Genomic DNA, 22,935 nt, shown 5'->3' on the forward strand with positions numbered 1-22,935 from the left:
CAACGTCGCGATCTCGCGACGGTGCGATCTCGCCTTCGCGACATCGCGCCGGATCGAGATCGCGATCGAAGGCGAGATCGTGCCGGATCGAGATCGCGATCGACGGTGCGATCTCGCGAAGCGTCGATCGCGATCTCGCCATCGACGCTTCGCAAGATCGCGATCGACGTCGCGATCTCGCCTTCGCGAGATCGTGCCGGCAAGATCGCGCCGTCGCGAGATCGCGACGTTAGGCGAGATCGCGCCGACGAGATATGATTTTTTTTTTCTGGATTTGTGGCTTGTGTTTTCTGGGATTTGGAATTTTTTTTTTTTTTTTGGGTTTGGTTTGGTTTGAATAAAAGTTGGAATAAAAGTTGGAGAGATCTATAAAAAAAAAACAAAAACAAAAAAACAAATGCTCAATGATATCACTTTTAATCAGGAATAGCATTTGATCTGTGCTATTCCTGTGTTTTGTTCTCAAAGAAGTTCTTAAGGAATAAAAAGTCTTAACTTTTTGATCTTTGTTATGTTTGTTTTTCTTTAAAAATGTGTTTTTCTAACGGCAAACGGAGAGGTGGGTAACAGAGCCCTAACGGAAGGCACCTCAGGTGGGCAAAGTGATAAGTTTTGAACCACGGGTAGGCATAGTGTTTTCGGGCCTAACCTCAGGTGGGTTTACTGTAATTATCCCTTAATTTTTTCTAATATTACCGTAATCTAAGATTACAAAATATATCAAATCACATCACCTTCTTCAATAGGGGTTATTATAAATTTAATATTGGTGAGGATGTAATAATTTATTGAATTCACAAAATTGCTTATACTAAAAAAATTTTATTTTACTCATGAGAATTTTTAAAATATCAAAAAAACCTGTAAAATGACCAAAAAACCCTTGGAACTGCCAAAATGACTAAAATGCACAACGAATGTCTAAAATGACCACAACACCCCCAAAACCTCCAAAATGACCACAATACCTCCCAAAACTTTTAAAATAATCAAAATACCTTTGAAACCTCTAAAATTACCAAAATATCCTCAAAACCTTTAAAAATGACCAAAATACCTCTAAATCTAAAAAATGACCAAAATACTATTGAAACCTCTAAAATGACCAAAATACCCCCGAAACCTCAAAAATGACAAAAATACCCCAAACCTAAAAAATTACTAAAATAACCCTAAAACTTCTAAAAGGACCAAAATACCCCCAACACCTCTAAAATGAGCAAAAATACCTTGAAACCTCTAAAAATGACAAAGAATACCCCAAAACCTCAAAATGAACAAAAGTTTCGGGTTATTTTATGTCATTTAGAGTTTTAGGGGTATTTTCGTAATTTTTGAGGTTCTAGAATAATTTTTGGCCATTTTTGAAGTTAGAGTATTTTGGCCATTTTAAATATTTAAGGTTATTTTTGTTATTTTAGAGATTTCAATGAAATTTTGGTCATTTTAGAGGTTTCATGGGCATTTTTGGTCATTTTTGAGGTTTAAGGGGTATTTTGTTCATTTTGAGGTTATAGGGGTATTATGGTCATTTTTGATATTTTTGGGGATTATTTGGGTCATTTTAGAGGATTCAAGTGTTTTTTTTTTAATTTTTTATATAGAGGATTTGAGGTCATTTTAGAAATTTTCGGGGTGTATTTTAATCATTTAGATGTTTTGGGGGTATTTTAGTCATTTTTGAGGTTTCAGGATTTTTTTGCTCATTCTAGTGATTTCAAGGGTATTTTGGTCATTTAAGAGATTTCAGGGGTATTTTGGTCATTTTAAAGATTTCGGGGGTATTTGGTCATTTAGAGATTTTGGGGCTATTTTGATAATTTTTTTTAGATTTCGGGACTATTTTGGTCATTTTGAGGTTTTGGGGGGTATTTTGGTTATTTTCTTTAGAATTATGGTATTTTTGGTAATTTTAGAGGTTACATGGGTATTCTGGTCATTTTTTAGATTTCATGTGGTTTTGTTGTTGTTGTTGTTGAGGTTTTAGGGGTAATTTGGTTATTTTGGGTCTTTCAGGGGTATTTTTTTGTTCAAGGATAATTTTGGCATTTTTAGTGTTGAGGCTATTTTCAATCAATTTGTTATTATAATAATTATAATTATTTCTAAGAATGTTTATGAATCAATTATATGAATGTTATACTCTTCAATTATGATTGAAATGTAATTTAATGAACCAAACACCTTAATGTCACATCAAGGTAATGTGATTACATGAATCTAAGATTACAATAATGTAACATTGCACCTTGATGTAATATCAAATGAACTAAACGTCCCCTAAAGGGATTAAGATGAAATAGTTCACCCTCTTTTTTATTTGGCTAAAATGCGAAACTGATCCTCTAAGTTTCTTCAAATTTCATTTCAGTTATCTAACTTTACTTTTGTTTATTTTAGTCGTCCAAGTTTCAAATTTATTCAATTAAGGTTTTTCCGTAAACTTTTATTAAATTTTTTTGAAAAAAAAAAATTCTGGAAAATAGTTTTTAATCATTAGTTGAATTTAAAAAAATTTGAGAAAAATTGAAAAATTAACCCCAAATATATAACAAAAGTTGATAGAAAAGTCTTAATTTAAGAACTGAAATGAATGAAATCAAAGTTAGAGGATTGAAATGAAATCTGAAGAAACTTAGAGGGCTAGTTTGCATTTTAGCCCCTTTTTTTTTTTTAATTTTTTTATTTTGTAAGTTGTGACAAGTGGTGGAACCAAACTGCCATCTTTCACACTACAATACCACTCTCTCATAACTAGCCATCGTAAGAATATTAATTTATTTGCGATTGTTCTATTTCTTTTCCGCATTTTTTTAATCTCCATATTTCTAATTTTTTAATTGATTTCCTTTGTTTAGGCCAAAAAAAAAAAAAAAAAAAAATTCTCAATGCTCAGGCATATTTAATTTCATTAAAAAAATAATATTATGTATTCAATATATTAAGCTAAATTAATCTAATATTATCCATATATATATATAACCGAAACCTTTGAAACTCTCACAATTTTTCACATCAACACAATATTTAAATAAAATTATCATTTTATTCATTATTTTTGTTTAGTCCAAACTTAACAAGAAGTGAAACTCTATCTCTCTAACAAGTCCAACTCAAACTCAAACTCATCATTATCATTTTTTTAAAACAAAATTATTTTTGTTTAATCCAAACTTAACAAGGAGTGAAACTCTATCTCTCTAACAAATCCAACTTAAACTCAAACTCAAAGTATATCATCTATATATAATATAAAATTGAAAATTTTGACTTTTTGTTGTCATTTTTAAATTTTGACACATCAGTTTTACAAGTCTCATAAATTTACATCTCATTATAATTTATTTTAATTATTTAATTAATTTATTAGTTTTAACTTTTTATGGGGACTCTTCCATATTAGTTTTACATAAGCCCAAAGGAAACTAAACAAACCGACTACTACTAAGTAGTAATATATAAACACTCTTAAAACCTAAAGCTAAATTCAAGGGAGTAAAGAAATGCTAAGAGAGAGTGAAAAATAATCAAATACTCTCTATAATATTTTTTTTAATCAATGTTTTTTAGATTTATGCTAATGAATTGGCTTCTCTCCATAAAGATACTGATATTTTTTCTAAATAATTGTGATCAATTGTTTAGTGCTCTGTATTTTTAGATTACTTCTCTAGGTCAGCTTTTCAATGGGTGCATTTAGTGGACTCATAATCTCAATGATTTTCCATAGATTATGCTATTGTATGCTAAATTTATAGTGTTTTCTTTTGTAGTATGCAGCTTATCATGGAGGTTAGCATTTGACTTTTATTTATTGGTCCATATTTTCTTCCCATCCCATTACAATTTTCTTCCCATTAAAGTTGGATGTCAAATTGAAGTTTCTGTTAGCTAATTGAATATTTTCTCTTTTATATTTTTCTATTGTGTAGTCATATATATACACGTATATATATTTCAATAATTTATAGGCACTGAATCTTCTAATTCTTCAAATTCTTTTTGCTTTTTAGAAGTTTAAACTTTTGAATTCTTGGGTTATTTTTTGCTAATATTTGAAACAATTTGGCAGATTTCAAAGACTATAGTCATGGATTATTCTTTTGAGGGTATGCCATCATTCTTTTATATTTTTCTATTGTGAGTTATATATTTTTTGTTTTGTTTCATTAATTTATAAACTCTGAATCTTTTGATTTTTTTTCTTCAAAACTTATTGTAACATTGAATAAAGTGAAGATATTTAAAATACGCTAACTATACTGTGCATTGCATGAGTTAGCGACTAGTTATTAATATTAGCATATATTATCAAGTGTATATTATGCACAAAATTAACCTTTTTTTTAGGAACAGCTCAAAATTAAACTTATTCTCTTACTTCTTATCCATAAAAAATTTATAATTTGAGCCATTATATTCTTCACAACGTATTACCAAATTTCAAGTCTAATCCAATCCAAAACAAATATCATGACTACCTAAATGATTTGGGTGCTTAAGGCTTAAGCCATTACCAATCCTCTTCTTCTTTATTTCTTCACTTCTCAAATTATTTATTTTTTATTTTTTATTTTTTTTTAAGTCTTCTCTAATTATCCAAAAACACAAAACAAACTCACACACCTACAAACAAACAATAAACTTAGACATTGCCGCATAAAGCAAAATATATTATGGGCATGACACATTTTGACATGGCAAATATTGGACCCGAACTTAATAACCCAGCCTAAAGAAAAATACCCGACCTAAAACCGAGATTTTTGACCAAAAGATAAAAATAGGTTGACTCATGACTAGACCTATTTTTTCTTGAGTCATATTAGGTTAACCCGTCTAACATCTGACCCAACTTGTTTTTTAAACAATTTTTTTTTATTAAAAAAAATCATACCATATAAACTAGCAAATCACTCCAAATGCTAAACCATGTAAATGCAACATGACGTCAACCATCCAAAGGTAATGAATACGTTAAATCAAATAGCATAAACCAAAAGGTTTTCTTTCTAATTTGACCATAGGGCAACAAGATTCAAAGAAATTGAGCTTACTACATAAATTTTATGATCATCAAAATAGCTTAGATTGAAATAGTATCTCTAAATCCTTTGGTATGATAAAAGACTTTAGAGCATTGGTCTAAACCCCAAATTTTTATAATAAAACTCGGAAAATCTTTTTCATTATTAGTCTCATCTGTTGCAAGTAAACCAACATCTTTTTCACTGTTTCCAAGTGAAACAAAGTTTATTTCTAAAAGGAAGAGAGTCAAAGGAATGAGCTATTATCGCCTAAGAATGTAACTAGAGTGATGGACACTTACTGTTCTTTCTTTATATATATATATATTATTTTAATGTAAAAAAAAAAAAAAACTATATCATTTTTGAGTACTTAACGGCAAATCATATAACTTTTTATGGTGATAATATCATTAGAGAATTTTGAATTATATAAACTTAAGAATTTATCTATTATATAACTTATTTTTAAATATTTTGTTATTTTTCAATTTTAATATTTTTTTATTCATTTATTAATATTTTGCATGTGAAAAAAATACGAATTGACGTGTAATCTGACCAACCTAAACACGTTTTCGATCTGAATCCTACTAACCCGACCCCACCCAACTGTTTGCCATCCAGTGACTAGACACATTGTTGAGGGATGGAGGGTCATTCTAAACTATTAAGGGGCAATAGCTTACCAAAAAAAAAAGGGGGGGCAATATGGTAGTGAATACACTATTAATCAAGCTTTGTATTTGTATGTGTTTGTGTTTGTTGGACACTTATTGGGCCCTACAATTGGGTCCTAAGTAATGCAAGGCCAGCTAGCGATTTCTCCCAAAATCAAACAACATACACAGATAAGGTAAGGTGACATTGCTATCCAGTCAGTTTCTAACTCTTTTATTTTTTTTCAAAACGAAGTTTCTTAACTCTTTTTAGAACTCGAAGTAACATAATTTAGAGAGAGAGAGAATATAGACGGTGTGGGTTGGCAATAAAGTCTTATAATACACACATGACACATGAGAGAGAGAGAGTTCATGAGAGTCGGTCTAGGAAAGGAATGAGGAGTGGAGCGAGGATTTGGGCGAGAAATGAGTGAGAAAATAATATTCGCAGGGCTTTAGATTTGCATGGTTTGAATTTTGAAAAAATATAGGCTTCTTTTTTTTCATTTTTGTTTTGACATGTGATATATTTATATATATCTCATCTGTCTCTCAGACAAGCAACTGGGTTTGAGAAAAATCAGATACCTCTCAGATACTTTCTCTCCATAGACTCCTTCGCTTTCTCTCTCCAATCTATGCTGAAAACTTGGCAAAGCTTTTGGGTTTGTTCCTCAAATTCCACAATCTAAGAGATTTGTGCAATCTTTGCCAGCTTTGGTTCTTCAAATTGCTTTAGATTTGCACTCCAGATTTGATTTCAAAATGATGGGTTCTTGAAAGTCAATGATTTATTTCTATCTCTAAATCTTTGTATTATTTCTTGTCAAGGAAGAGAACTAGAGTGGCTCAAGAAAGTATAACAATTAGCAACAGAAGCATGAAAAACAGAAACTTGGCTGTCTCTCCGTTTCTTGGTATCAGGTTTTGTTCCTGACTTTCTTGAAATTTATAAACTTTAGATGGAAAAGAACAAAAATGGATCAAGTGGACAAAGACCAAAAGTATAGCAATAGCAGTGGCGGTGGCGGTGGTGATGATGGTGGTAGTGGTGGCATTGTTATGGGAGGTTTTGCTAGATCTTCCAAAAGGCCAAAGCAAAAGAAAGTCCCACAAAGAGGACTTGGTGTGGCACAGCTTGAAAAGATCAGGCTAGAAGAACAACAAAAGAAAGCTCCAGCTGCAATTTTGTCACCACCACCACCACCACCACCTTCAGTATCAGCAACCAATTCTTCCATTCTATCTTTGCCAATTCCAGATTACCATCTTTCAAATCCATCTTCCTCTTCTATCCCATTCTCTTCTCTTTCCCAAACCGATCTTTCTTTGCCAAATTTGATAATTAGGCCAACTCAAAACATTGGTGTAAAAAATTCAAGCACTCCACCGTTGCCTAAATTGTGGAACTCTTATGACTATAATCTTGAGAAGGAGACTTCTGGGGTGGATCCAGGATTGGCTTTTCGGTCGAATTTGAATTTGCCTTATGAATCCGACAACCCCTTTTGGCCTCCACCTGGTTTCATGCCAAGAACACAACAATATCAGCATCCTTCTCATTCAATGGTAAAACTTTTTGCCTCGTACGTGTTGTTTTTAATTTCAATTAGGTTTTGCAATATTTTTTAGTTTTGGACTGATGAGGAATTTTGGTTCATGGAACTTTGTAGGCGAACGTCTCATCAGGGACTTCTTCATCATCATCTGTAATAAATTTTCAGATGGAGCCCCCTTCAAACCAAAGCTACTATGGCAACTATACACCCATGTGGCCGGAGGAAGAGAAGGTACGTAAATGCAAATCCTGCCTATTTTTGTGCTATTAAGTTTTTTCAACATGGAGAGATGATTTTCATGAATTTTTTTAAAATTTTTTTACAAAGAATTTATTAAAATATTAGTTTCAAATAAATATTTGTTATAGGGAATTTTCTAGAAGTTTGTTCTGTTAATTTGTATAATCACATCTGAAGCTGGGATATTCATTTTCTTATTTTAGGTAAATATTTAATTATGGAATTAAAAAGGTCATACACTCGCACTTTTTATGGGGTTAAGAGAGGCAATTGGGTATGATTTATTTTTTAATAGAAAATCTTAAAGGTAATATAAAGTAATGTATTAATGAATGTAATTGATGAATTTTAAATACTCATAAATAAATATTTGAATTTTCTTTTTGTGATTGGTAACATATTACATATTAGTTTGTGAGTTCGTAATAAAAATTGTAATACTTGTAGCACTACTATTTTTTTGGGCTTACAACTAATGTAGATTTTTTTGTTTTACTGAGATCTAAAATGTGGATTTGTATCTTATGGACTAGTGGTTTAAATGTGTATGTATAGATGGTTGGCATGAAGAGGCCATATCCACTCTCTCTAGACAATCCACCAGGCCCGTCTTTCAACTACAAATTTCCAACCCCTGTTGCTCCTATAAGATCAGATGAATCAGCTTCATGTGGAAATGGAGGCACATTTAATTTCGATGCCGGAGATGCAATTTATAGGTTAGCTAAATTTTAATCTATGGTCCTTACATATAATGTTACCTATTGTCTGTTCTCATAGTGTGTGTTCTTGCACCGTATTCAGAGAAGGCCCTTCCTGCTCAACTTCCAACTCCAAGCTGAATAATCCAAAGCAAAGTTTCAAAGAAAATGAGGTTGTCTATGGAGATTTTCTCAAACTAGCTCCACCTACAACCACTTCAACGTGTCCAAGCTCAAAGTTCAAGCACCCTTCGGCTTGTCTAGCCTCTTATAACCACAAATTCCCTGATTTTGAATCATTACCTTATCAAGTAAGATTGAACAACAAATACCCATATCCTATTTCACTAATTTCATGTTTCATGTATATTTGATTTGTACTTAATTAATTGCTATTTGCTATTAATTTGTTGAAGGGAAGTATACAAGACCCAATTGTCCAGGCAGGACTAAGTCAGTTGAATCAACAACAGCCTTTTTATAGCTTCTTCCCACCAGCAAAGGTGCAGATTGACCAAGCAACAACTATGAACAATTGTAATGGTGAAGTAGGAGAAAGTGTTGATCTCAATTTGAAGTTATAAATGACTTAGCCCATTTTTCTCTTCCATATCTTCTAGTTTGTTTTGTAGGCTAGTTATTATTCTTATTAAGAGACAATACAAGAAACGTCTTCTCTTTCTTTTTTGTATTTCTTTCGAATATTACAATTAATAGGGTACATATATAATAATATATCTAAATTTGCATATGTAAGCTTGAGTATTAAGGAAACCCCGAATCTTGGCCATGTGAGGGTAAGAGCAGAGAAAGATAGGGAGATTTTTTTTGAATGTGTCGTACTTTGATGACCATGGTTTGGTGGTTATGCTTTGGGGGTTTTTGTGGTTCTGTTTCTAAGTTTCTGTACTTTAGTTGCTTGGTTGGTGCATTACATTTACAGGATGAGTCAGACATTGGATTGGTAACAAACTTTTGCATGTGGATTGTGGGAACTCTGATTTTGCTTTGTCTTGTCCTCGTTTTGTGGCCACTTATTTCTATACTTCATAATGGTTGCAGATGAGTGACGATATGAAGGGTCCACGTTAGTTGAGAGAAAGAGACCGAGACCATGTGGATTTATTTAACAGCAAACTTTAGATTAAGTCATATTTTTTCGTCGAAATTAGTAATATCGGAGTACCAAGTGTGATAATGATCCTAGTTTAGCGTGTAAAAAGTGTAATTTCTTCAAAAATAAAAGTTTATCACTTTCATTCTCTTCCCCCAAATTTTCTGTGCATCCAAACGCAAACTTTATTTACCCTTCAGATCCACCTCTAAAATAACAAATCTAACCCTATCGTGAAAATCAATGCTTTCCTGGAACCCAGTCACTATCAAGAAAGAGTTGACCTTTCTTAGGCATCTTCAGGAGAAGTAAAGTGACAATTGAAGCCTAGTTAGGCGTCCTTGTATTCAATTTGGAGTTTTGCCTAGTTCTCGAGTTAGATCGCCTTTTTCCTCTTCTATCTATTTCTTTCAAACTAAGACTCAAGCAAAAATGAAAATTTAAGATTACTCTCTCTCTCTCTCTCTCTAAAACCCAACCTCCTCTTTCTAGAATATAAGATTAGTGGCCTTTTCTCTTTCTCACTCTAGAATAAATTCTTATGGGTGTGTTTAGAGAGTTGATGTTAAAGAGGGTATGAGGCCCGGCGAAAATGGTTCACTATCACTATTTAGCAAAAAAATTAGTAATCTACCACTGTTTTGAAAATATGTAAAGATTTACCATATTTTTGAAACTTGAATTTGCCGTGAGACTCGAGTTCCAAAAACTCGAATTCTTTCAAAAAATAGCCTTCAAATTTGCCAAAAAATTTTTAATGGTACTCCAGTTCATGGAACTCGAGTACCATGGAAAATGGCCCACTATCACTATTTAGCAAAAAAATTAGTAATTCACTACTGTTTTGGAAGTATGTAAGGATTTACCACCTTTTTGAAACTTGAATTTGCCATGAAACTTAAGTTCCAAAAACTCAAGTTCTTTGAAAAAATAGCCTTCAAATTTGCCAGAAAATTTTTAATTGTACTCAAGTTCCATGAACTTGAGTATTATCAAAACTCGATTTCACCAAACTCGAGTACATAAAAAGTGGTAGACTCTTACATATTTTTGAAACAGTGGTAGACTAATATATTTCGGTAAACAGTGTTATTATGCCATTTTGGCCTAAGGACAAAGAGTGAATACCGCAATTGAATACTTTTCTTTTGGATTTCTCATCTTTTATGTTATTTAAATGCTAAAATACAAATTACATTCACTCATGATTGAAATTAATTTCAGTATTTTAACTTTATTTTCATTTAATTGAGTATCTTAAATTTCAAAATTATTCAATTTAGGAATTTTGTCCAATTTTATTAAAAATTTATGCTTAAAAAAATTATTTTGACATAAAAAAAATCTATAAAATTAATAAAAATATTTTATAATTTTTTTTTCTGTAAGAATTAAATTTTTTTCATTAGTTGATTGCATACTTAACGGTATTTTATTTAAACAAAATTGGAACAAAAGCCTAAATTGGATAATTTTGAAATTTAGAGGAATCAATTGAAAAAAAGTAAATTTAATGACTAAAATGAATTTTAGTCAAATTTAGAGGCTGTACTTTGCATTTTAACCTTATCTCTCTCTCTCTCTCTCTCTCTCTCTCTATATATATATATATATATATATATATATATATTAATAGCCAAAACTCAAAGAATATTCAACTAAATTTTATTTGAATCTCAATTTGTACCATGTGTGTTATTAATTTTTAATTTTGTTTTAAGTGAATTATTGAGTGTAAAAATCGAAGAATCCAAATCCAATTAGATTCTAAATTAGATTTCAATTGGAGTCCAATTTTTCGCTACGTGTCCATCTACGTTTATAATTTTTGTGGCAAGTGAATTATTAAGTGCAAAATCCAAAGAGTCTAATACTAATTAAATTCTAAATCATATATATATATATAACGAGAAACTATTACATATTTTAGAAATATATGGTTTAAAAAGAGTGTAAACTAATACCATATATTATTTGAATATCTTCTTAAAAAAATATAATTTAAACCATATAATTGTAATTATTTTTAATTATACATTTGTACCCATGCATATACATCAGGCTACACATGTGTTTAAATAATAATGACTTTCTTATATTTGTTTTCAACATGTTATGGCATTTTCTCATATATGTTGATTTGTTGTTTTGGAGGTGGGCCTATACGGTAAATTTTATTATCAAGTTGGTATTTGGTAGCACAAAAATTTTAGAAGAAAATAATAAACTTATTTTTTAAAATAATAATTGTACGGCACCAAGATCCCAAGACCCATATAGGCCGTTGGGCCCAGGCCCAACGGGAACAGGCCCATTGCCTTAAGCCCTTCTTGGAACTGCCTTAGCGTAAAAATTAGTTTTGGGCCCTGAATTCTTATTAGTGCTCGGCACAAGTTTTCCCGAACAAGCGTATGAACTATGTCCGGGAAAATCAGGATATGCTCGGTAAACTGCATTACCGAGCACTATTGACAAAGTTGGAACCAAGTTCCAAGGCCATAATTGTTGCACCCACTCACACCTAATTACCCACTTAAATCAGATAATATTGGACCTTCAAAAGCACTAGTGGAGGCTGTAATCGTAATCTCCCCACCAACCTTAGCTATAAATAGCAGAAGTTTGGGAGGAAGAAGGGGTTCAGAAAAATAGAGAGAAAACAGTCAAGTGAGAAAGTAGAAACTGAGTGTTGCTTTGAGTCTCTCTGCCGAGAATGACCCAAAGTAGGAAATCCTCAAGCCCACTACAAATAAATTGTGAGCCCAAGTGATTTAAGGCCCAACAGCATCATACTTGGTTCCCACAATTGGCGCCCACCGTGGGGCTCTCCTACAAAGCTGTGGTTCAACTGAGACTCAAACAAGGGAAATGTTTGAGGAGCATTCAGGAGGGCGTACACCGAGCAGTTCCATAGGATCTTCTTGGGGATCGACGTGGAGGGAGAGAAGGCAGAAACGGCGGGAGGATAGGGAGCACCCCAGAGGAGAGGAAAGGTCGGGATTGGGAGAAGGGTCGGCCCAGACGCACCGAACGGTTTCAGGCGTCTCGACGCATCGGTAGTATGATGATAGAGACCGAGAGCTGGAGCGGTTGCGCATATTGATAATGGATTTGGAGCTGGAAGCAAGGGGTCGGTGCCAAGAAAGGAATCACAACCCCTAGCAAAGGAGAAATCGGGGCAAGGAGGGCTCCAGCCGATCTGGTACGCAACGATTTCGAGACCGATCACGCTCTCAAGAGTCACATCGGCACTCCCGGGAGCCACGTCATCAGCGGGACCATTCACGGTCGCATGGATATGGTGACCGAGGGTCAAAATCGCCTGAGGAACGGCAGCACCACAATGTCGCCATGGACGCCATGAGCCGAGCCTTACGGATGGCAGCCCAGTCTCCGTTCTCCGATGAGATTGATCGGGCCCCTATGCCGAGCAGATTCACGCAACCGCCATTCAATTCCTACGAGGGGAAGACAGACCCCGTGGAGTATGTCAGTCATTACATCCACATGATGTCTTTGCATGCACACAATGATGCATTGATGTGTAAAGTATTCCCCTCTAGTCTTGGCTCAACGGCCCTGAGATGGTTCAATGGGTTACGGAAAGGCTCCATACATAGTTTCGCCGAGCTGATTCAAGAGTTCGGCAGTAGATTCGTGACATGCAGCCGAGTGCAACAGTCGGTTGACGCGTTACTTTCCATGAAGATGAGAGTCGGGGAAACCCTTCGGAGTTATGCCAGCCGATACTGGGAACTCTACAACAAGATTGGTGGAGGGAATGAGAAAATTACGGCAAGCACCTTCAGGATGGGGCTCCCCGAAGACTCTGAATTACTGACAAAAAGACCCCCCGAGGATATGAGGCAACTGATGAGACGCATAGAGGAGTACAAACGTTTGGAGGATGACCGGCTGTAGAGCAGGGGGAAAGCTCCATTAATTGGGAGATCTCAACAAGGCGTTTTGTCGACAAAACCAAAAAAAGACTTCAAAATGCAGGAACCAGAGGTGCAAATCGAAGGGGTTAATGTGGCGTTTAAAGAATCCGTGCACAAAATCTTGGAGCGGATCAAGAACGAGTCATTCTTCAGGTGGCCAAACAAAATGGGGGGCGATCCGTCTCGGAGGAACCAAAACCTATACTGCACCTACCATAGAGACAAAGGACACACCACCGAGCAGTGTCGGGTATTAAAAGATCATCTCGGGTAGCTAGTAAAGGCAGGGTACTTGAAAGAGTTTGTAGTAGACTCTCCTGACCAAGAAGCCGGACAGGGCGTCCAACAGAAAAGGAACCCCCTCCCGCCTCCACTGGGGGTAATCGAAGTCATCCATGCTGCACCAAGAGGAACGGCAGCAGCAAAAAGGGTATTAACAGTGGCTTGTACGGGAGGAGAATCAGCCGAGAAGAAGAAGAAAGTTGGACGGCTGACCATCTCGTTCGGAGAAGACGATTTGGAAGGAACGGTCCAACCTCATGACGATGCTTTGGTGGTGACGGCCCGGATAGGCGGGTTCCTGGTGAAGAGGGTAATGATTGATCAAGGGAGCGGGGCTGACGTCATTTACTCGGACCTCTTCGAAGGGCTCAGATTAAAGAATCAGGATTTGGCGAAATATGACACGCCGCTGGTCTCATTTGACGTGAGAGTCGTGATTCACGAGGGACAAATCTCTCTCTCGGTGGACATGGAAGGCAAGAGAGTTATAGTTACCTTCATAGTAGTCCGATCATTCTCACCATACATCGCGATCCTGGGGAGGCCGTGGATTCACGCCATGAAGGCTGTTCCGTCCACCCTCCACATGAAAGTAAACTTTCCCACTGAGTATAGAGTTGCCGAGGTGAGGGGGAACCAAAAAGTGGTGAGGCAGTGTCTCGTCGCCGCGATCAAATGGAAAAATGAACAGCTCGGACAAGCTAAACAAACCGAGAAAGAAACTTCGTAGCAATTACAGAAACCCTGAGGGGAAACAGGGGCGGACGTGGCCGAAGAGGTGTTGAAGGTTAGAATTCTTCCAAATACTGACAGATATTTCCAGATAGGTACAAGCATGAATGACCGGGAAAGGGTAGAGATGTTGTTGTTCCTTTTGCAGAACGTAGATGTTTTCGCGTGGAACCCATATGAAGTACCCGGCGTAGATCCCAAGTTCATTTTCCACAAACTCAACGTGGACCCATCATTTCCCCCGAAGAAGCAGAAATCGAGAAGTGCATCAAAGGAACATGTTGACGCAGTAAACCTGGAGGTCCAGCGGCTAAAGGCGGCCGGGGTCATAAAAGAAATGTTCTTCCCGAGATGGCTGGCAAACACTGTTGTAGTGAAGAAGAAGAATGGTAAATGGAGAGTTTGTGTGGACTTCACAGACTTGAACAGGGCGTGTCCCAAGGACCCATTCCCAATGCCCAAGATTGATCAACTAGTAGACGCCACGTATGGGCACCCGAGGATGAGCTTCCTGGATGCCTTCCAGGGCTACCATCAGATTGCCTTGGTGTCTGAGGATCGAGAAAAGACAGCATTTATATCCTCGAATGCAAACTATCACTACGAGGTCATGCCATTCGGATTGAAGAACGCCGGAACCACGTACCAGCGGATGATGACAAGAATGTTCCGAGAAAAAAATTGGATGCACGGTTGAAGTATATATTGATGACATGGTGGTGAAAAGCAGAAAAGAGTCACAGCATACGAAAGACCTCCGGGGAGTATTCGAGATACTACGGCGGCATAAATTGCGTCTAAATGTCGAGAAGTGCACTTTCGGAGTGGGGGCTGGCAAGTTCCTGGGTTATCTGATCTCTACTCGGGGAATAGAGACTAACCCCGACCAAATAGAGGCCGTGAACCGCCTTAAACCACCAAGCAATCCTAAAGAGGTGCAAGTGCTCACTGGAATGTTAGCCGCCCTAAACCGATTCATCTCCAAGTTTGCCGATCGCTGCCAGCTGTTTTATCAACTTCTGAAGAAGTGGAAGGGGTTTCGTTGGGACGAGGGATGTGATGAGGCTTTTTGAGAGCTGAAGGAGTACTTGGCAAAGGCGCTAAGGTTGACGGCCCCGGAACCCGGGGAGTATTTGTTTATGTACCTCTCTGTCACCGAACATGCTGTAAGTGCTGTGTTACTAAGGGACCAAGGAGTACAAATGCCAGTGTATTACATAAGCAAAACCTTGGTAGATGCCGAGACAAGGTACCTGCCCCTGGAGAAGTTAGTTTTAGCCCTGGTGCACGCCATTAGGAAGTTACCACATTACTTCCAGGCTCATACGGTGTTCGTTCTCACCGAGTATCCATTACAGTCACTGTTAAAGAGATTAGACTTCACAGGCCGAATTGCCAAATGGGGGACTCGGTTGGGATCGTTTGACATAAGATACCGACCTAGAAGCTCAGTGAAGGGACAGGTTCTCGCAGATTTCATCGCAGAATTCACACCCAAGAACGACGGCAAGGTAATCTGTAGTGCAGAAATTCGCCCATGGAGGGTTTTTGTGGACGGCACTTCAAATGCTATGGGGGCCGGTGCTGGTATTGTCATAATCACCCTTGAGGGCATACGATTGGAACACTCTTTCAGATTGGGATTCAAAGCCTCAAACAATGAAGCCGAGTATGAGGCCCTACTAGCCGGTTTGAGGGCCGTATTGCATTTGGGCGCAAAAGATGTTGAGATTTACTCAGACTCTCGGCTGGTTGTTTATCAGATCATAGGAGACTTCGAGGCTCGGGACTCTCGAATGAAAGCTTATCTGAGTATGGCCAAGCAGATTATCGGTCAATTCGGAATGGTAAAGGTGTCCTAGGTAGCTCGGTCACAAAACAAACACGCCGACTCACTTGCCACGTTAGCCTCATCGGCTACCGAGGACACGCCACGGCTAGTCACAATAGAACTTATAAGGGAGCCAAGTATCAGTGTGAAGAGTATTCCCGACCAAGCCAGAGTAGAGGTTGCGTAGGCAGCAGTGGCTAATCCGTGTTGGATGAGACCGATCATAGATTTCCTTTCCGAGGATAAAGTTCCGGAGGATGAAGACGAGGCCAACAAGATTCGTCGGGTGGCTCCCCGGTACTGGCTGTCTTCGGACCACAAATTGTACCGAAGGTCCTTTGTAGGGCCTTACCTTCTATGCTTACATCCCGAGAAAGTCAGAGAGCTTCTGACCGAGCTACATGAGGGAGTGTGTGGCGGACATGTTGGGGGACGGTCTTTAGCACACAGAGCAATGACCCAGGGGTTTTGGTGGCCACAGATGCAGAAGGATGCCACTGAATATGTTCAGAGATGCGAACAGTGTCAAAAGCATGCCCTTTTGATCCATCATCTTGTAGGACGTCTAAATCCCGTCAGCAGCCTGTGGCCGTTCGCGCAATGGGGACTTGACATCCTCGGACCATTCCCCCGAGCAACAGGGAACCGCCGTTTTGTATTGGTGGCTATAGATTACTTCACAAAATGGGCAGAAGCTGAGGCCTTGGCCAATATTCGGGATACTGACGTGAAAAAGTTTGAATGGAAAAACATAGTCACAAGGTTTGGGGTGCCAAATTCGCTAGTAACAGAAAATGGGCTACAGTTCGATAGCAAAGTTTTTCGGACCTTTTGCAGCGAACTCGGCATCAGGAACAAGTATTCAACCCCGGCTTACCCACAAAGCAATGGCCAAGCTGAGGCAGTGAACAAGACTATTTTGAACGGGCTTAAGAGAAGGTTGGACGGGGCGAAAGGAAGATGGGCAGAAGAGCCACCCAATGTATTATGGGCTTACCGTACGACCCCTAGACGATCCACGGGTGAGACCCTATTCTCTTTGATGTACGGAGCAGAGGCTGTGATACCAGCCAAGGTAAGCCTATGCAGTGCACGAGTCGCAGGGTTTGACCCCGTCCAAAACGCCAACCTGATGATGGAGCATTTGGACTGGCTAGAAGAGTGCAGGGAGGCTGCGACCATACACCTCGCCGAGTATCAGCAAAAACTAGCCTAAAGATACAACCGAAATGTAAAGGAGAGGGAATTCAGTGCCTGAGAACTGGTGCTAAGAAAAGTCGTGGGAAACATGCGAGACATAGCTGTAGGGAAGCTTGCTCAAACCTGGGAGGGACCATATAGAGTTACCGCTATCGCCGGTGCAGGGGCCTACTACTTTGAAGACCTTGACGAGAGGCCACTTCCTCGGCCATTGAACGCCAACAACTTAAAGAAGTTCTACGCATGACCATCCGTGCAAGCCAGAACTTGTATTTTGCTAAAATCATGATTATGATGAAGTTTTTTGTATATGCTGTTTTTGGTTCCATACTCGCACACCAAGAGAATTGCAACTAAAATCTCTAAGGACAGAAACCTGGCCCTCGGCTCGATTAAAAATGCCGAGCAGGTGGAAACCTTATAACTGAAACCTCTAAGGACAGAGACCTGACACTCGGCTCGATTAAAATCGCCGAGCAGGTTGAAACCTTATGACTAAAAACACAAAGGACAGAAACCTGGCACTCGGTTAAGCTAAATTCACCGACCAGAAGGAAAGCCTTATCGCCACCAAGGAATAAAAGGGTAAAAAACAAAAATGTCACCCTCGATAGGATCACGATCACCGAACATACGGGAACCCTAACCCTTTACAAAAGCTAACTCCATTGGCACTCTTGGATTTTCCAAAGCATCGCGCAATAGGTTTTGGGAGTATCATTCCATTAAATGGCCCAAAACACTGGCATGATCCAAGTGAAACATGCAAATAGATAGAAATTCATTCAAACGGATTAAAACGAAAGTCAAACGGAAAGCATTTTACCAATAAAACAAATAAAGGTAATTGTTCATGCACCACATCCCGGTGACTTAGGCAAATAAACCATTAAATTAGAAATATGATAAAAACAAGTAAAAGCATAAAAGGACTGTAAGAAAATTAGCTGGAGGGTCGGGCAGGGTCCGTCACTTCTGGCTGGTCGGTCAAGTGGAAACGCGAGTCTTCGCCAAGAAGGTCCTGCACAGTCGGGATGCTGGTGGCTTCCATGTCCTCTGGCTCGGCATGAGTGTCAATGTGTTCAACCAACTCCCTCATGCTTGCCGTTTCCTCCTCATCAATAGCAGCCGGGGTATCCTGCACGGCGGTAACAGGGATAGGAAAGGGAATTTGGCCGGGGTCTCTCAGGTGTGAATCCTCGAGAACACCCAGTGCTTGGAGAGTGGTGAACCACCCAGCCTCAAAACCCAGGTTTCGAGCTTGAGCCACTACCGGCTCTACAGATTTCTCACATCAACGAAGCCTTCGTTATACCACTTTTGCTCTGCGGCCGCCAGGGCTGCCCTAAGATTGGCCAGCTCCTCGGCATTGGCAGTATTGAGGCTGATGGCTTCAGCTAGCTTGACCTCCGCCTCATTCTGCTTAGTTAAGAGCTCCGCACACCTCTTTTCCGCCAATGCCCTGTTCTTCTCCGCGGCAGCAGCCTTCTTCTCAGTGGACTCAGCTGCCTTTAGCTTTTCCTTCGCTGTTTTGGCCGCTGACTCCCACGCTCCCTTTTCGCACTTGACCTCCTCGGCAAGATCCCTTGTCCGGGTAGCTACTATGTGAGCCAGTTGGGCAGCCTAACAAGTACAAAAGTTAATAAAGAAGCAGAAGTGAATGTACAGGAAGAAATAAATAAACTAAAGAATTATCGCAATGGCGTGCCACTCTAACCGGCGCCCCACGGACTCCTCTGATCCCTCCTCGAAGGCATGTACGTCCTCAAGAAGAAGAAGACCTTCAGCCAAAGTTTGGGCAATACGGCCACCCTCGCCTTTCTCCCACATCCGAACACAGGCGGTTGAAGGCAACGGCTTGCTGTCCAATAAGAACTTGGGCTTCCACGCTGGAGCCACCTGGGAGGAGGACGCAACCCCCGTACCAGCCTGGGTCTGCGGCTCACGGATAACGATTCCCTCTGTTGGCTGGGGAGGAGTCTGGACAGCAGCATCCCCCGGGCCCGTGGAAGGTTAATCGGTTACCTTTTGTTTCTTACGGGCCCGTCCAGCCTGAGAAGAGGGTGGAGGCTGAGGCCCCTGGCCCCAGCCCTGAGAAGGTGGGGGCTAGTTGGGCTGCCGTGCACCGGGCACGAAGCGGTCAAGGGTTATGACCCTCCTTGACACCATCCTTCCGTCGGGTTGGATAGCTTCAGCCGACAAGGCAGCTGCTTCAGTCACTGGTTGCTGAGGCTCGGTCGGGGGATTCTCGGGCTGCGGCTGCTCTTGAACAGGGCCCTCTTGTTGGATAGCTTTGTGGGCTAACTCTTTAAGGCGCCGAGACACCCGTTTTGCGGACTCGTCTCGCAAAGGGGCTAGCTTGTCCGAGCAGCTAAAGCGCCGTCCAAACTCCCTCGCCTCCTCGGTAGTAAGATTCAGCAGCAAGAAGTTTGTGTACCAGACGTCTATATATGACAGCAGAGGATTGTCAACCAGAAGTGCCTGCTTAAAGTTCTGCCAGGTGGAGTAAATTGGCTCTAATCCGAGGATCAGGTGCGAAGCCCGGAGTTGTCCGTCCCAATGCATGTATATCTCGGAACGAAGGACGAAGTTCAGATCCTTGGTGTGGACGGTTCTGATGTCCTGAACAAACACTTTGCCGTCTACAAAGAAACAAGTGTCATATTAGTATCTGATTATAAAGATTTACTTTAATAGAAAGAAAAAAAGGAAAAGTGGAGGAAAACGATTAGATCAAGGGATTGGTACAAACCCACTTCACGCCGTGAAAGGGGGCAAGGGACGTCCCCGGCAAACCAATTGCGGCACACCGAACGAACTCCCTGGCGGAGTTCCTGTTCGAATCAGGCAGGCATGATATTAGTCGAACCCGATTATCTCTTGTCTTTAGGTAATAGTTGGTAGCTTTGTTCCCACAGAGGCTATACATATGGTTAATATCATGGTAATTTAATTGTAAATCAAAGGTATGGTTCAACTTACTGACGCAGCTAACTATCCGGTAAAAGTTGGGGGAAAGCTGGTCGGGACACAGCCTGTAATACCTAAGTGTATCGGTCAAAAGGGGATCCACGGGGATCCTGACCCCGCCTTCTAAAATTGCCATCAGGGGAAAAAAGGCTGTACCAAATCCTCGGTGGAGAGCAATATCACTCTCGTGGCAGTAAGCCACATCCACGTCATCGGGAATACTAAATGTGCTCCTAAAGGTGGCCAAGGCAGCCGGGGACTCTAGAAGGTAAGAGTAACCCATCTATAACACCTAATGCTATGAAAAGGAACTTGAAGAAATAAGCTGAAGGAATAGAAAAGGGAAGAAAAACTTACTTTGCGTTCTAAGGATGAAGGAAACACTGGGCAGGTGAGTAAGCGCACAGAGAGTTGATCGACAGAGAGTAAACAAGAAATATCAGAGATGGAGGAAAATGAGAGAATGATTTGAGGGGAACTATTTATAGGGCCAGAAAGGGGGGCAAAGAAACATTTAATCAAGCAATAAATGGGCACGATTTACGAACGGCTCTGTGAATACCAAACGTAACCAATACGTGCGCCGCTTCAGTTCACGAAGCGTCAGGCAATAATGACAACTGTACTTGGCGCCGCGAAACGGCACGTCTTTTGAGATGACCATTAATAAAAAACCGTAACCACGACTCCAAGGCCATAAAAATCTCCGAGGTCAAGAGACTCGGCCAGCTCCTTGATTCTTCCCAGCCACTGGGTATGAATCAAGGGGGGGTTAATGTACGGCACCAAGATCCCAAAACCCATATAGGCCCTTGGGCCCAGGCCCAACGGGAACAAGCCCATTGCCTTAAGCCCTTCTTGGAACTGCCTTAGCGTAAAAATTAGTTTTGGGCCCTAAATTCTTATTAGTGCTCGACACAAGCTTTCCCGAACAAGCGTATGAACCGTGTCTGGGAAAATCATGATATGCTCGGTAAACTGCATTACCGAGCACTATCGACTAAGTTGGAACTAAATTCCAAGACCATAATTGTTGCACCCACTCACACCTAATTACCCACTTAAATCAGATAATATTGGACCTTCAAAAGCACTAGAGGAGGCTGTAATCATAATCTCCCCACCAACCTTAGCTATAAATAGCAGAAGTTTGGGAGGAAGAAGGGGTTCAGAAAAATAGAGAGAAAATAGTCAAGTGAGAAAGTAGAAACTGAGTGTTGCTTTGAGTCTCTCTGCCGAGAACGACCCAGAGTAGGAAATCCTCAAGCCCACTACAAATAAATTGTGAGCCCAAGTGATTTAAGGCCCAACAACATCATACTTGGGCAAGTGAATTATTCGCTACGTGTCCATCTACGTTTATAATTTTTGTGGCAAGTGAATTATTAAGTGCAAAATCCAAAGAGTCTAATACTAATTAAATTCTAAATCATATATATATATATATATAACGAGAAACTATTACATATTTTAGAAATATATGGTTTAAAAAGAGTGTAAACTAATACCATATATTATTTGAATATCTTCTTAAAAAAAATATAATTTGAACCATATAATTGTAATTATTTTTAATTATACATTTGTACCCATGCATATACATCAGGCTACACATGTGTTTAAATAATAATGACTTTCTTATATTTGTTTTCAACATGTTATGGCATTTTCTCATATATGTTGATTTGTTGTTTTGGAGGTGGGCCTATATGGTAAATTTTATTATCAAGTTGGTATTTGGTAGCACAAAATTTTTAGAAGAAAATAATAAACTTATTTTTTAAAATAATAATAAAAATTGTGCTTTTTTTATTTTTTATTTTTTTAATTTTTTTAAGTCACTTGGCAATCCATGTGGCATCAAGTCAGCATCAAAAATTCCCTGAAGCCACTTTGCCTTGTTAGGTTTTTTTTCCTCCACTATTTAACATTCGAATGATTTTGGACCAAATTAAAACACATTATAAGGATTAGGAACCAAATAAATAATTTACCAGCAATATTATATGGTGCACATATAGCTACAAGCCCATTAAATATGCCAAAAATCCATTGTTGTACAAAAATTCCATTAACCACACCCTTAAAGTGTGGATGAAATGGGTGATCAACAGGGATGTCCTGTACTGCCATGTATGACCTTGGCCAACAACATCATTGAGCGAACTCGATTGCGCTGTCATTGAGAGAGTCCACACAAAAGCCACCCCACTCTTCCAAGCCACCGTGCCAAGTCAGTGACTAAGACAATGCCTTTATATACCATGGTTTATTTTAGATATTAATTTCGGTCAGGAGCTAGCGTAAAAGTAAAAGTGAGGATTTGAATAGCTACATTGTTACAGTGGAAGACAACAATGTAGCTATTTAACATGTGAAAAGAAAAACCATTTGTACACTGACCAGTTCAGCAGTTTCTCACCCTTATTTTTTCTGTTTTTGATTCAGCACCCAAAGCATATTATGAATTTAAAGGAAGCATGAGTTCAAACATCATTCATATGGGCGTAAAAGGTTTCATTTGAAAAGTTTAGATGGATAGATAAGCTGTCAACAACAAAATTAATAATAGTGACAGAAAAATATTGAACCACAAGCTAAAGTTGGCACCATTTACTAAAAGATTTAGAAAATGAAGTACTAGAACATATAATTCTCCATTTGATGTTGTCAACT

The 22,935-nt window shown here is 39.0% G+C and overlaps 1 protein-coding gene across 2 annotated transcripts; it reads left to right on the plus strand.

Annotated features, from left to right (window-relative positions):
* Window positions 1-5,940: 5,940 nt before the first annotated feature.
* Window positions 5,941-8,876, plus strand: LOC115954656. Of its 2 annotated transcripts, none has more exons than XM_031072573.1 (5): window positions 5,941-7,258; window positions 7,363-7,479; window positions 8,044-8,207; window positions 8,293-8,500; window positions 8,611-8,770. In XM_031072573.1, exons 1-5 carry the CDS (start codon window positions 6,668-6,670, stop codon window positions 8,671-8,673), a joined length of 1,143 nt encoding a protein of 380 aa, XP_030928433.1. In that variant the 5' UTR covers window positions 5,941-6,667; the 3' UTR covers window positions 8,674-8,770. The 2 variants fall into 2 exon arrangements, with proteins under 2 accessions (XP_030928433.1, XP_030928432.1); XM_031072572.1 differs by having other exon boundaries at window positions 5,943-7,258; window positions 8,606-8,876.
* Window positions 8,877-22,935: the final 14,059 nt, after the last annotated feature.

This window comes from Quercus lobata, chromosome 8 (assembly GCF_001633185.2).
Source record: "Quercus lobata isolate SW786 chromosome 8, ValleyOak3.0 Primary Assembly, whole genome shotgun sequence".
NCBI classification, from domain to species: domain Eukaryota; kingdom Viridiplantae; phylum Streptophyta; class Magnoliopsida; order Fagales; family Fagaceae; genus Quercus; species Quercus lobata.

Coding starts and splice junctions, on each gene's coding strand:
- LOC115954656 (XM_031072572.1), top strand. CDS start 6,668: ATGGATCAAGTGGACAAAGACCAAAAGTATAGCAATAGCAGTGGCGGT. Junction 8,208..8,292: donor GCCGGAGATGCAATTTATAG/GTTAGCTAAATT, acceptor CACCGTATTCAG/AGAAGGCCCTTCCTGCTCAA. Junction 8,501..8,605: donor TTGAATCATTACCTTATCAA/GTAAGATTGAAC, acceptor AATTTGTTGAAG/GGAAGTATACAAGACCCAAT.